Source organism: Macaca fascicularis, chromosome 11, assembly GCF_037993035.2.
Source record: "Macaca fascicularis isolate 582-1 chromosome 11, T2T-MFA8v1.1".
NCBI classification, from domain to species: Eukaryota; Metazoa; Chordata; class Mammalia; order Primates; family Cercopithecidae; genus Macaca; species Macaca fascicularis.
In genome coordinates, this window is record NC_088385.1 from 61,405,730 (window position 1) to 61,423,250 (window position 17,521).

Consider the following 17,521-nt stretch of genomic DNA (forward strand, 5'->3'; position numbering starts at 1 on the left):
TGGAGACTCCTTAGTTCTAATCCTAATTTACTAATTAGAACTCTTTAGCACCATCCTAATTTGCAATTCTTTTGTAGTTTCCAGCCCATTTCATTTTCAGTTGATAAGGAGGAGATTACTCCCAAATTTTCAGAAATGGGCTGTGTAGTAGGAGTGTGACTAGGGTCTCAGATGCAGCCAGTTTTGGCTGGGTCTGTTCTTCCAGCAAGAAGGGAAAAGAGGGATGGGTGCTAAAGGTAGATGGACAGAGGGTGGGAAGTCCTATTATTCTTTCCACTTTTTTCTCCATCTCTGACTCTGCCATCTTTTTCTGCCTCTGTACTTTCTGGGAGCTGGTTCTGCTGATACTTCTGCTGAATCTAAATGCTGACCTAACTTGGCAATTCTTTTATGTTAGGAGTCTTAGCTGTGACAGTCCATCTGCTTCTTCGCCCTTCCATTTCACTTCTTTTCTCCTTCTTTGACTGGGAGAGGGGGAGCCTCCACTCAGCATTTAGAACAGAGTAAATACCTTCTCCTGATCACTCCTCCTTCCAACCTCCAGAATTTTTTTGAAATTAAATTTCACATTCTGGGATCCTGGATTAGTGGCCTGTTTTGGATTCAGCAGTTACTGAATATATCTCCACTTTCTGTTGACATAGGAGTTTCCCCAGTGCCAAAGCCAGTGGTCATTAAGGGGGAGAACAATATTGAGCAAGAGAGGTGGTTCCTGCAAGAGTCCTAGGTAGGACTCGGTTGGATGGAGGAGGCTTTGCCCTTTTACAAGGTCTTGAGTTCAAACTCCAGTTCACTCCTTCCACAAATGGTTATTAATCAGCTAGGTTGTTTTGTGCTGGGCCTTTAGCTCCTAGATTTCTTTCTCTGAAGACGGAACAGAAGAAATGAGCTGGAAGTGCTTCAGGAGGGGTTTTGATATCAGGAATGCTTTCCTGGCTGTGTAGAGTTATTACCTAGTCAAAGCAGATGTTAGGCCGGGCGCAGTGGCTCACACCTGTAATCCCACCACTTTGGGAGGCCGAGGCTGGCAGATCACGAGGTTAGGAGTTCAAGACCAGCCTGGCCAATATGGTGAAACCCCATCTCTACTAAAAAATACAAAAGTTAGCCAGCGTGGTGGCCTGCACCTGTAGTCCCAGCTACTGGGGAGGCTGAGGCAGGAGAATTGCAGGAACTGGGGAGGCGGAGGTTGCAGTGAGCTGAGATTGCGCCACTGCACTCCAGCCTGGGTTACAGAGACGCCTTCTAAAAAAAAAAAAAAAAAAAAAGGAAGATGTGGTGCTGCTTGCTCTGGAGAGCTTTGAACTTCGAAGAAATTCCTATATACTAGGCAGGCAGGTAGAAGCACCATTGGGAAGGCCACAGTCTTGGAGAAAGGTGGGGAAGATCAAGCTGAGGGACCTGAGGCCGAGCGTGGGATGCCATCACAGCTCACGGCACACCCTGAACTTTTCCAAGACAGGAGCACAGGTGGGGTCTGCTCTGACTGGGTTCCGAGTCCAGGTCTAGCCGGGAAAGATGTGTGCTCATCCCCTACCCCGCCCTCACACATGGGACACGCAGGCAGCTAGGCACACGTGGATACATGGAACCACACGCACATACACACAGAAACTCAAAACACACGGAGAGAACCCACACAACCACCCACACCGAAGTCCTGCCCGCCGCCTCCGCTGCACTCTGTAAACACGCACTCACATCCGCCAGTACAGGGCACACGCAGCCACTCGTCCCCGGCGCCTGTGTGCGTGCGCTCGCCCTTGGGTGCTTCTGTCTGTGTGTGCCCCCGGCTTCCAATCGTTCCTTTGGGAGGGGGAGGAGTGGCTGCGAGGAGTGAGAGACTGGCGGGCAGGCTGAGGAGAAGGGAGGGAGAGCAGAGGGAGGGGGGAACCCGGCCGGGGGAGGAGGAGAGAGGCAAGGAGGCGGCTCTGGCAGCGCGCGGCGGCGGCGGCGGTAGCGGCAGCAGCAGCAGCGGCGGTGCGGAGAGCTTGGACTGGGAGCCCAAAGCTCGGCTGGGCAGCGGGAGAGGAGGAGCCGCAGGAGCTGCAGCTCTGCCAGCTCGGGCCGAGCCTAGAGACACCGGCCTGGCTGGTCCACGCCAGCCGCAGGTGGGAAGGGCCTGGGATGGGGGGTGAGGGTCTCTTGGCTGGGGCTGAAGCTGAGCTGAGATGCTGTCTCCTCTCTCTGTTCCGTAGACCGTGGCTGAGCATGGAGCTGTCCCCCCGCAGTCCTCCAGAGATGCTGGAGGAGTCGGATTGCCCGTCACCCCTGGAGCTGAAGTCAGCTCCCAGCAAGAAGATGTGGATTAAGCTTCGGTCTCTGTAAGTCACCGGCCCGGGAATGGGGGGAAGGGACCTTAGGGAGCCTGAGCGGGAGGAGGAGGGGGGATAACTGGAGCGGGGCTGTGGGCTGGTAGATTCTCTTTGGCACACATGTTGGCAGGTGCGAGGAAGCACGGCCCTGACACGCATGGCCAGGCCACATGTGCAAGGCATGTGCCGAGCAAGCCGGCCGGTTGGAGCGGGTTTAGGAGTTGCAAAGCTAACGATGTGCCTGTGCCTGTGGACCCCAGGCTGACACGCAGCGCTTAGAGGCAGCACAGTATATGCAGTGTGGCAGGGCTGCAGGAGGGCAGCAGAGGTGCCAGGCTGACTCACACGTATCCATGTGCAGAGTTGTGCAGATGTGAGCCACATGACATGTGTGTGCATGAGTGACCGTGGGTCACAGAGGTATGTGGAGTGATTGCACACAGCTGTAAATCCACTGCATGGGAATACTTGTGCCAACCTGTGGGTCATATGTGTCTCAGTTGGGATTGGCAGTTTCTGCCTCCTGCACAGGGAGTGGGGTGGGGGGCACCCCATGTCTGAGCTGCTCATCTCTTGGGACCTGGAAACTTGTCCCAATGATGAGGGGACCCACCTGGAATCTGGAGGGGGCTTGGAGCCCCTACCTGGAAGCTGAAGGAGGTGATGATGGTGAAGAAATATTGATTGACAAAGGCAAGGTAACTGGCTTAATCAAAGCCTTTTTGTTTATATAGGGTCTTCTGGGATCTCCAAGCACATTTGGGCATCTTTTCCTATTGTTGCAGTACGAGGGCATGTGGGGAGGAATAAATGGGAGAAGGAAGAACTCAGGTATCTCATACTCCAGTCCCAGGGGAGGAAAGGAACTTTTCCCCTGCTCCTTAGAAAAAAAAGAGGATTGGGTCAAAGACAAGCCATGCACCATGTTTATCTCCCAGTCAGCTGCTGTCATTGGGAAATCTCCGCAGTCTGTTGATTCTTAATCAGGGAACAAGAGAAGATGTCCCTCTCTCTCAGATGAATACATGGCCCCAGGAAAGAGGAAACAGATAGGAGACTATGGATGTTTAGAGAGGAAACACAGTAAACATAGCCCTGAACCCAGTTCCTCCCCAATATTCTCCATAGTGAGCACCGAAGCTTTCTATTTCTGGGTTCTGGGAGAGGGAGAGATGCGGGTAGGGGATGGATAGATGCTTATGTTGTATTGTCCCTTAAATACTTCACCTATGGTGATAAGATGACACCTTTCTGTGGCAGGTGGGTCTGATTTATACACTAGCTACTTGGAGAGGCCTTAGGGAGAACTGAGGCATAGTGGGCAACAAGGCTTGGAATCCAAATGTACTTCTCAGTCCCCCTCCTTGGCTGCCTCTGGCCAATCCAATTTGCTGGGCTCTATGAAGCGCAGCCTTGGAATGAGTTCTGGGATGAAGAAATGGAAAACCAGATTGAATTGATTTTTGTTGGGAGGAGCACTGTGTGATGCTTTTGTTCGGAGGAGCACTGTGTGATTCTTGATAGAAAAATGACGCTCTGTTAACGGCAAATGAGCTGGGGAAAGGGAAAGTAAGGAAGTAGTTGGAAGGTGAAGAAGGGCCCCAGGTCCATAAATGGGAGAATTCAGGATGGTTCCCCTAACATTAGTGGCTCATCATACTAACCTTGCCTCTATTCCAGGTAACAGGGCCCTGCAAAAGAGTGGGTGTTACTAGATTCACTATCTCCCACACATTTCTAACTAAAAGCCTTTCCTGAAGATGAATTGTTGTTTCTTCCTTTAGTGTGAGAAGTGCTCAGTGGTGAGAGAAGAGGATTCCCAGAAGGAGGCATGAAACCTGGGAAGAGAAGGGAGTAGAGGCAGCTGTCCCTCCCATCTCATGCCTTAGCTGAGATGTCCTTACATGAGATTAGGGTGGACAAGGATCCCTATTGTTATTGATTAGATCATTCTGGTCTTCACTCACTTTAGCAGTCTGGTCCTTAGGAATGCTAGCTTTGTACAATAATCTATTTTTACAGGTAAAAAATAAAGCTAGTTACATGGAATATAACTTACCCAAAAAAGTACAATCTCCTGATTATTAATTGGCAGGGATAGATTCCCAGTCTCACGTCCTTAAAGCAGAGAAAGACCTTGATATCAAGGTAGATCCCAACTTGATCTACGTTCATGGACTACTGGATTTTGCCTTTTTGAATACTGGGGAGGCTTTGACTATCAGATGAAGGGAAATAAAAGGATTTAGGGCTTTGCTGGGTAAGAGGTGGGAGTTTCCCAACTCTCTCAATGGGATGTTTTCTGAAGAGGTGAGAAAGGAGGTGTTCCCCCTTTTAAGTGGAAATAAAGATCCCCCTGCCCCTTTGGTTAAGGTGGAAAGGGGTTGCTAAGTCTGGAAATAGGAAATAGACATGATTTATGTCTTAGGACTGGGTGCTGCTTGGAAATGGAAACATGGCATATATACTTGTATGTATTTATCTAACTATCTATCTAGATTCTTCTACTCAACACATCCTATTTTTGCCCCTTTACCCTTTTCATTTCTAATTAGGACATCCAAACTTTCTTCAGAGAGACTAGGCCTGGTGTTTTTGACTCTGGATGAAAAGCCCACACTAATATAATCGTGCAGGGCAATTTTTTGTTGCGAAGAGCATTCAAGAATTATGTTTCCCACACTAATACCCTGTCAAAAATAAATTCAGAATCTAATCTAGATCATATGAACTGAAGAGAGTCTCTTAACTGTGTGATTTTACCTCTATCTTCAGGACAATTTCCCTAATTAAGCAGACTCATAAACTGAGGCATAAGAGAGGGTGAAAGAGGCCATCTGGAGACGATGAGTTGGCCAGGATGATTTTCAGCATTTTTAACCCTAAGAGGAAATTTTTGACTTGCCTGCCCACCCTTCTCTGAGATCAGAGGGCTTTAGGGAACGGGAAGAAGACCAGAAGAGGTAGAAATAATTTTCTATGTCTTTTGTGAATCAAGAAAAATGATGAGCAGACATTGGTTTGCCATCCTCAGCTCATTTATTCATCCAACAACTATTTCTTGAGTACCTTCTATGGACCAGGTGGCATGATGGATGCCGAGGATACAGTCAGTGGTGGATGAAACAGACATAGTCCCTGTTCCTACAGAGCTTGTAATCTGCTTCAACTCCGTCAAGTGGTGTGGAGAGTTGGGAGGCTCTGTATTCCCTGTTTTGCTACACCCACCCAACTGATGAAATTCTACCACTCTGGGTTTCTGCCTCATTTTTTTCTTTAGGGGGTTATATACATAGGAAAAGCATAAATATGCATTCTCTTTTTCTCAGGATAGTACAAACATCACTCTCTTTTCTCTGCTCCGGTTTCTCTTGGAATTTTACATTTTACAGATAGAACTTCCCCCTTCCTTTGGGACAGTATAGACATAGTCCCTTTCTCTTCTTCTTTCCCCACATGGTGCACACTTAGGACCCTCAAAGTCTAGGCTCAATGTTCTATGCTGTGGTTCAAGGTCATTATAGATGAGCTGGAGCAGGGACCCCACTGGGGATTATTTTTGCTTATCTTTGTTTCATCAGAGTCTAATGTGATACCTTGAACATAACAGGCACTCAATAAATGCTGTTAAATAAAGGAATGAACAAATGAAATAGTGAATATATGTACATATGTCACGAGGTCCAGTTCTGTCTCTGATTCTGTGGTGCGTGTATACCTCCGTGTTTGTTGAGTGGCGGGGGGAGGAGTAGGAAATGGAGGTGGAGGAAAGGGAGATGATGATGATGTTGTTTTTTTGAGAGTGATGCTTAAAAGATATGGGGTTTAGAGACCTCAGGACAGAGCCTGGAACTGAAGGAGTTACAGAGAGGATCCAGAAACTGTGGCGTTTGGATTGTGTGAGATATGTTAGGATGAAATTGTGAATGCCTGCCTGACACGTATACATATGTGTTTGGGTAAAGGTTGATAGGTATGCTGGGGACAGAGCTCCATGAAGATGTGTCTGTTTTTATAAGTGGCGTGTGTAACAATAAATGTGTTGGGAAGGTGTGCACTTACCTGAATACCTGAAATTGTCCTAGTTATGAGATGATGTATGTGTGTATGTAGGTAATGGGATAATACCTACGTGTGATCTTGTGTATGTATTTGTGACACTCAGATTTTTTGACATTCCTGGGGAGATCCAGTGGATGGGAGGAAGAAGCTGAGGCTGGATGCCTCATTGATTTAACCCTGCCTTTTGCCCTCTTTTTGTATATGCCCCATGGAGTGATCTTCTATGGCTCTTACCAGTTTTGAATATCATGCTGCCATTTTCCTTTTTCTGTCTATGGATGTGGAGCTGCTGTGAAGATTGCAGTATAAACTATGGTTCCCTGGACCTCTGGAGAAAAAGGAGTGTCATTTTTCTCATGCCTTGGTAGGGATAGTTTTTAGTGCTGTCCTCACTGGATTAGTCCTTCCTTCTCTGCTTCCAGCCATGGCAAAGGGAATCTCTCCTTCCTCTGTTTCATACTGCACTTTTCCATCAAATGTCTTCTGTCTCTATTTCCTCCATCAACTTTCTCTTGAATGAGGACTGTGTGGTATCTCTGGGAAGGTAGAGGGTAGAAAATTCCTGCCTTAAGTTGAAGGGAAGGTACAGAGGTAGGGGATCAAATTCAGCCCCAAGGAAGAACTTGATAAATCTCTGGTCAGGATAGGTGGCTGGAGGGAGGGAAACAGGGAGGAAGAGTGGTGGTAGTAGAAGGGCATGGGGAATAATGGGAGACTTGAGTTCGAGTTCACATTCTGTTCTAACAATTACAACTATGTACTCTTTAAGTCACATAGTCTCTCTGAGTCTCAGTTCTTCATTTAATATCATCATGTAAAAGTAACTTTTAAATGATAAAGACTGAAGGTCTTTTTCAGCATGGAAGAGCTTGTTTTGTGAAGAGGCAGGGGAATGGGAATGGATGGGCAACTATTGGCTGGGATGAGGGAGACAAAGATTCAAGAGGTAGGAATATGAATTACCTAATAGGTTTGAGCTGTGATTGAAGGAGTTTTGTTGATGGTTATCTGGAAGGAGAGAAGGCACGTGTCTGAGCTTAGAGACCAGAAGGATAGGTGGGGCTAGAGGAGGGCAATATTATGAAGGATGTGGGCCACTGAGGTCAAAAGAAAGGAGAGGAACTTCCTCCTTATCATCTTTTCCCGATGGTGAAACTGGAAGTGGATGGAGCAATTGCAGTTCTGAGACATGGCGAGCATGGGAAGCCTAGGGGCTGCCATAGGTGGGTTCTATGAACATTGGGGAATTCCCTTCTGACATTTATCCCAAGTCCCTAGGCTTGAGGGTATTATCAGGTATACCACATCCTATTTTAGAAAATTACTGAAGTCTCTTAGAATCCAAACATCACTCTGCTTGTCCAGGAGCCTCAGGAAGTGATTTGAAAAAAGACAGAGGATTCCGCATTTGAGGTTGCATCTACCACTTTTGCCCAGAGGAAGGTGAAGGAGGTTGGGGATGCATGGGACTAGAAGGCCAGGTGAGATGCTCAGCAGGAAAGAAGCGTGCACATCTATAACTACACCCTGCCAGGGAGTTCCTGAAATCAAAGCAATGGTAGCCTCCCTATCTTCCAGATTCCACCGACCTTTAAAAAAAATCTTTCTGCCACCTTCAGACTGGGATGGAGGAGCAGAAAACCTTGAAAACAGGTCTTCCCTCTCTTTTTGTCTTTAAAGGAATTCTTGAGGATTTGTGTCCAACTCCTCTGCTCTCTCTTATTTTCTCTTCTCTGATTCTTCTATCTTCTCCTTTGCCTAATCTTTCTCTGGGTTCTCTTTTGCTGTGAGGCTCCCTTTTGCTCTTCTCCCTTGTCCCACTTCCTCTCTCTGTCCCATTCCCTTTGACTTACCTTTTCACTCTTGCCATCAGTACTTCTCCCTCATCTTGGCTAGGGGTCAGAAAATCCCTGTGGCTCCCTCATCTCACTGAGGGGTTGCTGTGGTAATGGTACAGGATAAGCTTGCTATAGGTGCCCTCTGGGGCCTTATGAGTCCAGTCCCGATTCCTGTCTTCTGCAAGGTGTGTCTTTTGCCTTCTTAGTGACCTCATCCTCCTAGTCCCTCTGGGGAGGAAGCCAAGTAATTGCCTTTGAATCTCAAGGGGCTGATTTTTCTCAGGTATGGAAGTTGAGTAGCTATTTTCCAACTCTCTTCAGGATAGCAGCAGAGAAAGAGGGACAAAACCAGGGCAGCAGGTGGGGTGGAGGTGAGACAACTGGGGAGACTGGAAGTTGTTAGATAATAACACTGTCCCCTAAGGGAGCAAGACTACATGGTCTAAGAGAACTGTGGGACCATTCCTCCCTTCTTTTGGGAAGGGGCATAGATGGGAATTGAGCAGGGAAAAAAAGGGTGACTGAGAAGGGAAAAGGATAAAATCAACTTGTTATCCATTCAATGCAGGGAGGTCCCTAGTGCCCCTGCTCTTGCCCCTCTGCCCCAGCATCCCCCAGTCCTGCAACTGCTCCTCTCCCCTCAGCTGGGGTTGCCTGTATGGAGCTTATTGCTGTCTGAGAAGAAAACACCAGGTTCAGATTCCACTTCAGCACTCAGACCTGGCAAAAGTGCACTGAGGGAGCTGTGTTGGGGTTTTGGTAGAGAGGAAGGCTTTGTGGGAGAAGCGTCAGGTTGTTTTTGGGGTAAGGCCTGGGGGCATAGGGCATGGAGAAGAGCTAGAAAGGGGGTGCTTCAGGTGGTGCTGTTGGATAGAGCCAGACTTCCAGGTCAGTTGATTCCACAACTGCAGTGAGAAGTCAGATTTGCAAATAATTATGGTGGCTGCAGTGGCAGCCTAAGCTGCCAGCTGGTGTTGGCACCATTTAGGTTGGGAAGGGAGCTTGGCTGGCTGGGGGTTGAGGGCTGGGGGCTGGGTGCTGGTCATAGGGAGAGGCTGAGTGATTCTCTGGCAGGCAGGACCTGGGGGCTAGGGAAGTTTTTCCTTTCATTCCTATTCCTTGGCTTCCCTGCTCCCCTGTTGATCAGCTCTTGCATATCTGCTTGGCACTGTGTCCCTTGTTCTCTCCTCTGTGCCCACCTTGTTTGGAAACTTCTTGCGGCCTGAACTGAGTGAACACACATGCCAACAGTATTGCCAAACTTCCTAAACCGTGAGCATCTCTCTACCAAGCAACTGCTTTAGAAATTCCAATCTGCAAGATACATAATAAACCAAATTGCACTAGATACCTCAAAGACTTCTTGGTCCCTCCTGTTCTCTCCCCTTCTGCTCTTCTTTGAAATGCCAAGAAAATTTGCTGTTGTTTTTAATTGCAGTGAAATAAATTAAAGACAGATATGCCGGAGAACTTCCTGGAAAGTTCATGAAGGTTAGAATGTGGCCTTTCTCTGATAAAGAAAAAAGCTACCCTTCTCCTTTAAGCACTGGGCTAGAGCTGATTTGGGGAAGCAGTGAGCCAGTCAGAAAGGATGAACTCAGGAACTGGGAAATTAAGGCCCAAGCATCCTACTTCCCCAGTGTCTCCAACCCAGTCCCTGAATCTGAGAACCATAAAGGCTACAGAGAAGGAACAATCCCCAGAGATAGTTAGTAAAATTGGGGCAGTGCTGGGACCAGACTCAAATCCTGCTGATCCATAATCTGATGCTGCCCTCATCACACTTGCAGTCAGACTCTTGCCAAGTTTTTAATTTACTTTCCCATCCCAGACTACCTTCAACATCTGTTAGGCCCCATGGAAGCAGGGCATCTGCTGGGAACAGCTGTTGAGATGTGGTTTGGAGGGCTGGTGGGGTGGTCCATGTGGAGGTGGTTAATGAGCAAAATCAAATGGTGTAGGGAGGGAAAAGAGGGGTGGACAAATGAACCAGAGAAAGAGTTCTGGACTGGGTACTGGGAGCCTCCTCTTCAGTTTGCCTTCCTCTGACCTTCTCACCCACCCCTCCCAATTCCTCCCTCTCTCAAGGGCTGAAGTCTGACGGAAAGGTGACTCATTTGTGTTCTTGGCTGGGAGCTGGGACACCTGGGTTCTTATTGGTCTGGGCTGAGGCTCAAGCTGCTTAGATTATTCCCTTCCTCATGTGATATGAGTTGTGCTGGGCTGTTGCTAGGAACACCTGTTAGAAACGGCTTCTGGTCAGAAGGCACAGGCACAGGAGGAGTCTGAAAGCAGTCTCTCCCACTTCTTCAGTGTGTTTCCAGCCTCTCTAATGCAGCACCTTTCAAATCTCCTTTCCTTTCCTCCCTGCCCCCTTAATACCTCCTACCTCTTTTCCTTTCTCCACCCTCCTGGTTTCTGTCCTTCCCCCACTGTCTTCCAATCTTCCCCAGGCCCTGCCCCATTCCCTTCCCTCATCCCACCCCCACCCATAGCTCCTCTGTCCAGTGCTGAGGGCTCTCTCACCACTGCTGCCATGTCAACAGTGCCTCCCAGGATGGCAACCCAGCTTTGCCACCAGGGGGGCTATTTTTATCTGTGGAGCCACCCCCGCCACAATGCCCAGCCAGCTGCCAGAACTGGGGCTGTCTGCATAGCAATGGAAGCCAGAAGCCAGGGGAGTGGGGGAGTGGGAATGCTCGGGTGAGGTGGAGAGCTAGTTGTTCTTGGTTTCTGGAGCTTCGTGCTCTACATGCTCTGCAGCCTCTGCCTCCACTGCCTCACTGGGGCCTCTGGAATAAGAAGCCAGAGAGAAGCCCTAAACCTCCGGAGTGGTGGCATCAGGGAGACTAGAGCTTTCCCACAAACATCCAGGTGCCATTTGAAGCCTGGATGGAAAGTCAGGGGTCCTGGCTGTAAGAGTGGGCATATGGGACTTTGTTTATGAATGACTCAATGAATATTTGCTGAACTAACTAAAGATTTGGACTAAATAATTATCCTTCACATTCATATCCTTCACATTCATTCATATCCTAAACCTTCATTTAGGGTTCCCAAGGTGTTCTCATACCATATCTCATTAGGTCCTTGTGAAAATTCTGTGAAGCATGTATTATTTACCCATTTTACAGACCAGGAAACTGAAGCTCAGTGTGACTTTCCCAAGGTCACACATAGTAATAAAATCTAGGCAAAAGTTTGTGATTTCTTTTTAAATTTAGTTTTTTCTTTTCAACTGAGCTAGCCAGACAAGTCTCCTGATTTTAAACTCATGCCCTCTTTCTATTGGAATTAGATGATTTCCTTGGTTCTTTCAGTTTCTGAGATTTTGGAGCTTTGAAGTCAGCCAGTGAATCCCTTCCCAAGCACCACCCCATTATCCCCACCCACCCCCACCCCTTTTTTCTTACCAGAGACAGAGTCTCCCATCCTTTGTTTCCTACCTCAACCTTATTCTTCACTGCAGGCTGGGCAGGCATTAGAGTTGGGTTCCTTTCTATTTTTAAACTACATTTAAGGGCTAAAGGAAAATCCATACTGGACCCTTTGTTGAGGTCATCACATTTATGTCCTGCCTGCCAGCCAGGTGACAGTCTCCTTAGAGGTAGAGTGTGGGGTATGTGTATATGTGTGGGTAAGTGTTTATGTGTGAAATTTTTGATGGTTGATCACTATCCCTCCTTATTAGGAACAATAAATAATAATAACAGGTTAGGACAAAGTATGCAGCATGCATTCGTGGGCTGAAGTGTTGAGCAGCCATTCGTCCAACCAGCTTTGGTTCTCGTGGGTAAGACAGCAGAGGAATGGACAAGATATGCTCTTCGAGGCTTTTCTGGTCTAAGAAATCTTTACTTTTCATTAGGAGAGTTGAGTTTAGCACTTACTTGGCTAGAGTGGCAGGGTCTGGAGTGAGGGTACAAGATGAGGCAGGGAAGCTGGCCTGGGTTGGAGGTTGTTAGTGTTCCAGGCTGTGCACTGCCATCTGCCCCCACTCCCAGTCCCATCCTGCAACGCAAGCATGTCCACAGAACATGCCAAATGACCTGTCCTCATCTCCCGGGTGGCATTCAGGGGCTCTGACACTGGGTCTAGTCCTTTCTCTCTAAAAACACTCATCAGCTTGTGGCCATTGTGGGGAGGGTGGCGGTGGGACACAGAGAGAAAGAGAGGGATACAGAGAGAGTGAGTTTCTTTCTCCCAAGATCTGCAGCAGCCCTGCTTCACGGCGACCAGGTGTTCACTAGAGAACAGCCTTAAGATATTTGACTTCCACTCCTCTTGTTGAGATCGAAGCCCACTTCCACTTGTCCCAGTACTCGGTGGAGCTGAGAAACAGCGGGTTCCCCAACTTCATTTATTTCTAATTCTTCAAGGCTTTGGCATAATGACAAAGTATTTTAATTTCTTCCTGCTTTTGATGGGTAGGGGTAAAGGGAAAACTTCCTGTCATAAAATCCTAGCTGTTGGCCTGTGTCTTCTCTTTTCCCTTTCTGCTGACATACTCAACTCCATTAGTTCCTTTTCCTCTCTACCACATCACCCCCAGCCAGAGACCTAGATCTAAGAGACTGCAGATCCCCGAACTCTTTTCCCCAACGCGTTGGGCTTCACCCGCCGGCTCTCCCCCTTAGCCCCGCCCAACTCCTCAGCTGACCAATCACGGCCCCAGTGTACATGTATTGGTGATGTCATCTCCTAGCCAATCAGGAGGCGGGCTGGGACTGTGTGCGCACGTCCACTTGGAGCTGCAGCGACTGGGTTCTTCCCTCCCCAACCTTGGCGAAAGCAAAGTCTGAAGGCAGGAGAGGGGGTCCTGGTCCTCAGACCCCTTCTGGGTGCCTCTTTTGGCCCCTCCTGGGCCATCTCGTCGCTTCTCCTTACCTCTGAGCAGGATTGACCTCTCTCTGGTTAATTCATGGGTATTCCCCAATTTCCATTTTACAAATGAGAAAACTGGGGCTGGGGGTGTTAATTTGCCCAACCCCTTGGTTTCTATGAGCGAGTTCTCTTGACTTTCATTCTCTGCTTGTGGGTGGAGGGCCCTTCCCTCCCTGTTGAGCCGGCCTGTGGATAAGGATCCCCTGACACACAGCTTCAGGAAGCCCCTCCCTACAGTTTCTTATCCTCTGTGGGAAGTTCATCCCCCTGTCTTACTTCCATTCTGTGAGGTGGGTTAAAGCTCATTTTGAAGAATGGCCCCAGAAAAAGACCCTGAGAGGGAGCTGAGTCTGCTAAGCTCCTTTTGGGGGTTCTTACAGGACCCCTCCCCCTCACACTACAGACTTCCTCTCTGTGACAGATTCAGGATGGTTCCCTGTTCCTGCACCCTTAAACCTCTTGCTAACCCCCTTTTTCCCAAAGAGGAGCCCCACCTCCTCAGACCAAGAGGCTGGCCTGTGCTATTTCTGTCCTTTCTGGGCTTCTTCTGAGAACAGATTCTTGTTTCCCATCTGATTCAGATGTGAAACTTTTCCCGCAGCCTCCCCTCTCACCCAGTTCCGGTAGGCTGGGTCTCTGCCTCCCCACTCTCTTCTTCCTGCAGCCAGGCCCCTCCCCAAAGTTCTCTCTGGTCAGTCGCTCAGTTCTACTGGGATCTGGAGGAGGAAGGCAGGGGCCAAAGAGGAAGTTATCCCCGCTTAGGGGCCCTGGGGCTCCCGGGGTCAAGATTTTGATGCTGTGAAGCAGGAAACTTTGATTCCCATGGCAAACCCTGTTCCTGTTCAGAGGAGCCACCTTCAGGGCCCCATCCTCAGGTAGGTGTCAGGGATGAGGAGAGGAAGGGGGAGGAGGAAGAGGACAGGTTGCTCATGGATCCACCAGTTGTAGTTTAGTGAAGTGGAGAGATCAAGACCTGACAGTCCCCCATATGTTTTGTGTGTGTGTGTGCGTGCCAACTTCACCTTTTACTCTGTCCATCTTGCCCTTTACCTTATTCTCCTCCCATTTCCATTCCCCCCTCCCTTTTTAAAATTGCTTCTTCTTGACTGTGGCAAGTAACTTATCAGTGTTTCTTCCTTTTCTCTCCTTCCTGACTCCCAACATCCTTAGGACCTCACATCCCTTTGAAATTTAATCTTGTCTTAAGAACCCAAACTGGAAATACAATTCTTCTCCTGACTACCATCCCCTATCTTATTCTAAAGTCCTTCAGAGTTAGGATCTCCCCAGACCCACTCAAAGTCCTCACCTCACTGTTCTTCTGCAGGAAGTCCTTCTCTGGCTTCCCTGTCCTAAGCCCCCTACTTATGGTGATCTTTTTGGGAATGTGGGTGCTGGAAGAAGAGGCAGGGGACTTTGGAAATCCCCAGAACACCAGCTATGGTGATACAAATAAATGAACTGTAGAAGCTGGAGAAGCTGAGCTCTCCTGAGGTGTTGGGGTTATAACTACCAGAGTCTTTTCCTCCCAATGGCTGCCTGGAGCTAGGAGGGACTGTGGACTTCCAGGAGTCACGATCTGAGGCTTTTCCAATCATGCAGGGACTGAAGGTAAAGCAGAAAGAAGTGGTGGTAGTGAAACGGGCAGGGATGGAGGTCGAAGGAAAGTTGGGGGAAGCTGCCAGTTTTCCTTGGGGCCAGATGAGGACTGGACAGGGTTGAGCATCCTGTTCTACAGGGAAAGACACCTTTCCTGTGCCAGATTCCATGATGGCTGAAACAGAGGGCTTGGATTAAAACTGATGTTGGTGGGATAGAAGGACTTCCTGCAGAAGAAGAGTGAGGTGAGGACTTTGAGTGGTCTGGGGAGATCCTAACTCTAAAGGACTTTAGATTAAGAGAGGACCCTGGCAGGCCAGAAAGTATGGGGTGTGTGTGTGGGGGGAGGGGTTATTTGACTTCAAGAGGGTGCAGTTCAGCAGCTGGATCCTTTCAGCCACTTGAGTCCAGGTCCTCTTCTTAGACTTCTCATTTGTCAAATTTATTCTTTGATCTTTTTTTCCCTCCCTCCCCACCTCCTTCTGGTGTCTGGATCATGTTTGGTTCAGATTTCAACAGAAGCTATCCAAGAGCTCCTGGACAAGATCTGTAAGTGAGGGAAGGAGAAACTCCGAGGGAAGTGTGTGCTTGAAATCAGCCTACAACCTTACTCTTCTCAGGCTCACCGTTATTTTTAGAAACCCTGGCTCAGAAATCTCCATTGTGAGCTCTGGGAGATAGCCTCACACCTGATTAATTTTCCCCTTTCCATTTTATTTATTTAATGAACTTTTACTGAGCACGTTCTGTGTACTCTAAGGATGGAGGCCAAGATAAACAAGTCACTGTCAGCGTCATCAAGACACTCAGTCTCCTATGGGCCAACTGACAGAATTAATTAAGGTTGGACGGACTGAGACTGTAGAAGCTATGGTGGAATGGGTTCCAGCCTTTCTCTAAGCTAATTGCATGATTAGGCTTGTTCTGCCTTAACAGTTTCATTGTTTGGGGACACGGTTAGGTTCCAATGTAGGTCTTGTAGACCTTGATAACCTGACTGAGATGGATGAGTTGTGTGACCTTAGACAAGTCACTTAACCTCCCTTATAAGGAGCTTGTGAAGATCAAATGAAGTTTGTAATTGTAAAGGAAAGATCATGGCTACTATCTTTCTCCCATTTCCTCTGTTAGGGGGCTTCCTAATTACCAGCCTCAATCCAGACCAACTCAGTCTTCTCCATCTGGACTTGGGAGAGAGAAGGTACTTGTTGGATTTGAAGGGAGTGTGGTGTGAGCTGGGTATGACCACCATGATTTGATGCTGATCAGTCAATTCCTATTCAAATTACATTTATGGAAACTTTTTGTATGTGCCAGGCCTTTTAATGTATTATATCACTCAGTCCTCTTATTAATAGCCCTGTGAAATGTTTATTATCATCCTTACCATTTTATAGATGAACAAGTTGAGGCTCTAAGATAAACATTCTCAAAGTTTGGTGTATGTTAGAATAATCTGGGGTGTTTTTTAAAAATGCAGATTGGGCTGGGAACTATGGTTCATACCTGTAATCCTAACACTTTGGGAGGCCTCAAGCTGAGGATTGCTTAAGCCCAGGAGCTTGAGGTTACAGTGAGCTATGATCATACCACTCTAGATCTTGTCCAGGAGCTCTTGCATAGCTTCTGTTGAAATCTGTTGAACCAAACATGATCCAGACATCAGAAGGAGGTGGGGAGGGAGGGAAAGGAAGATTAAATAATACATATGACAAGTGAGAAGTCTAAGAAGAGGATCTGGACTAAAGTGGCTGATAGGATTCAGGTGCTGAACTGTACCCTCCTGAAGTCAAATAACACCCCCAACACCTGTACTTGCTGGCCTGGCAGGACCTTCTCTTATTGTAAAGTGTTTTGGAGTTTAGACCTCCCCAGACCCACTCAAAGTCCTCACCTCACTGTTCTTCTGCAGGAAGTCCAGAGTTATGATCTGGGTGACAGAGCGAGACAGTGTCTCTTAAAAAAAAAAAAAAAAAGCAGGCTGGGTGCAGTGGCTCGTGTCTGTAATCTCAGCACTTTGGGAGGATGAGGTGGGAGGATCACTTGAGGCCAGAAGTTTGAGAACAACCTGGGCAACATAGCAGGACCTCATCTCTACAAAAAATTAAAAAACATTAGCTGGGCATGGTAGTACATGCCTGTAGTCCTAGGTACTCAGGAGGCTGAGGCAGGAGGATCGATTAAGCCCAGCAGGTGGAGGCTGCAATGAGCTGCAATTGTGCCATTGTACTCTAGCCTGGTTGACAAAGTGAGATCTTGTCTCAAAGTAAAAAAAAAAAAAAAAAAAAAAGCAGATCCCTGGACTGTACCCTCAGAAATGCTGTGGAATTAGACTTAGAATCTATATTTTTTACATGGATGCAAGGTGATTCTGATGCTGGTGGTCTACAGACCATATTTTAATAAGTACTGATTAAGAGTTAGTGACCTGCTTAAAGGCTCACAGCAGGAAGTACTAGCTTTGAATCCAGGATTTCTGCCTCCCAGACTCGTGCTGCTGCTGGATACATCTCACCAAAGCTGCCTCCTAAGCCTTGGTTTCTCATTGTAAATGGGAATGGCAATTCCTTCCCCGCCTCCCTCCTTCATAGGCCCATTGTGAGGATAAAATGAGGTAATGTAGGAGAAAGCACTTTTAAAAATGTAGAGCTGGCAGCATTGTTAGCGATTATGCAAATACATGCAAATGAGTACCGTGGGCGTGGCTGCTCACTTTGGGAGCCAGTGCTGGGATGTGGGTTTCAAAAGGTGGGTCGAGAAGGGAACTGGAAGAACTTTGGTGATGGGCATTGACCCCTGGGGAAAGTTTTTGTAAAAAGGGCC

At 47.8% G+C, this 17,521-nt stretch overlaps 1 protein-coding gene across 5 annotated transcripts in view; it reads left to right on the forward strand.

Moving 5' to 3' along the window:
* Window positions 1–1,936: 1,936 nt before the first annotated feature.
* PDE1B (phosphodiesterase 1B) overlaps window positions 1,937–17,521 on the forward strand; it is a 29,653-nt gene continuing 14,068 nt past the window's right edge. For 2 of the 5 annotated variants that reach the window (XM_045365408.3, XM_074007063.1), the window contains exons 1-2: window positions 1,937–2,111; window positions 2,199–2,324. In XM_045365408.3, coding sequence (XP_045221343.1) covers window positions 2,212–2,324 — 113 coding nt within the window. In that variant the 5' untranslated portion in view covers window positions 1,937–2,111; window positions 2,199–2,211. Of the gene's footprint in view, window positions 2,112–2,198; window positions 2,325–2,388; window positions 2,736–13,801; window positions 13,975–17,521 lie in introns of those variants that run through there. The other 3 variants (XM_005571095.5, XM_065524340.2, XM_065524339.2) reach the window with 2 other exon arrangements.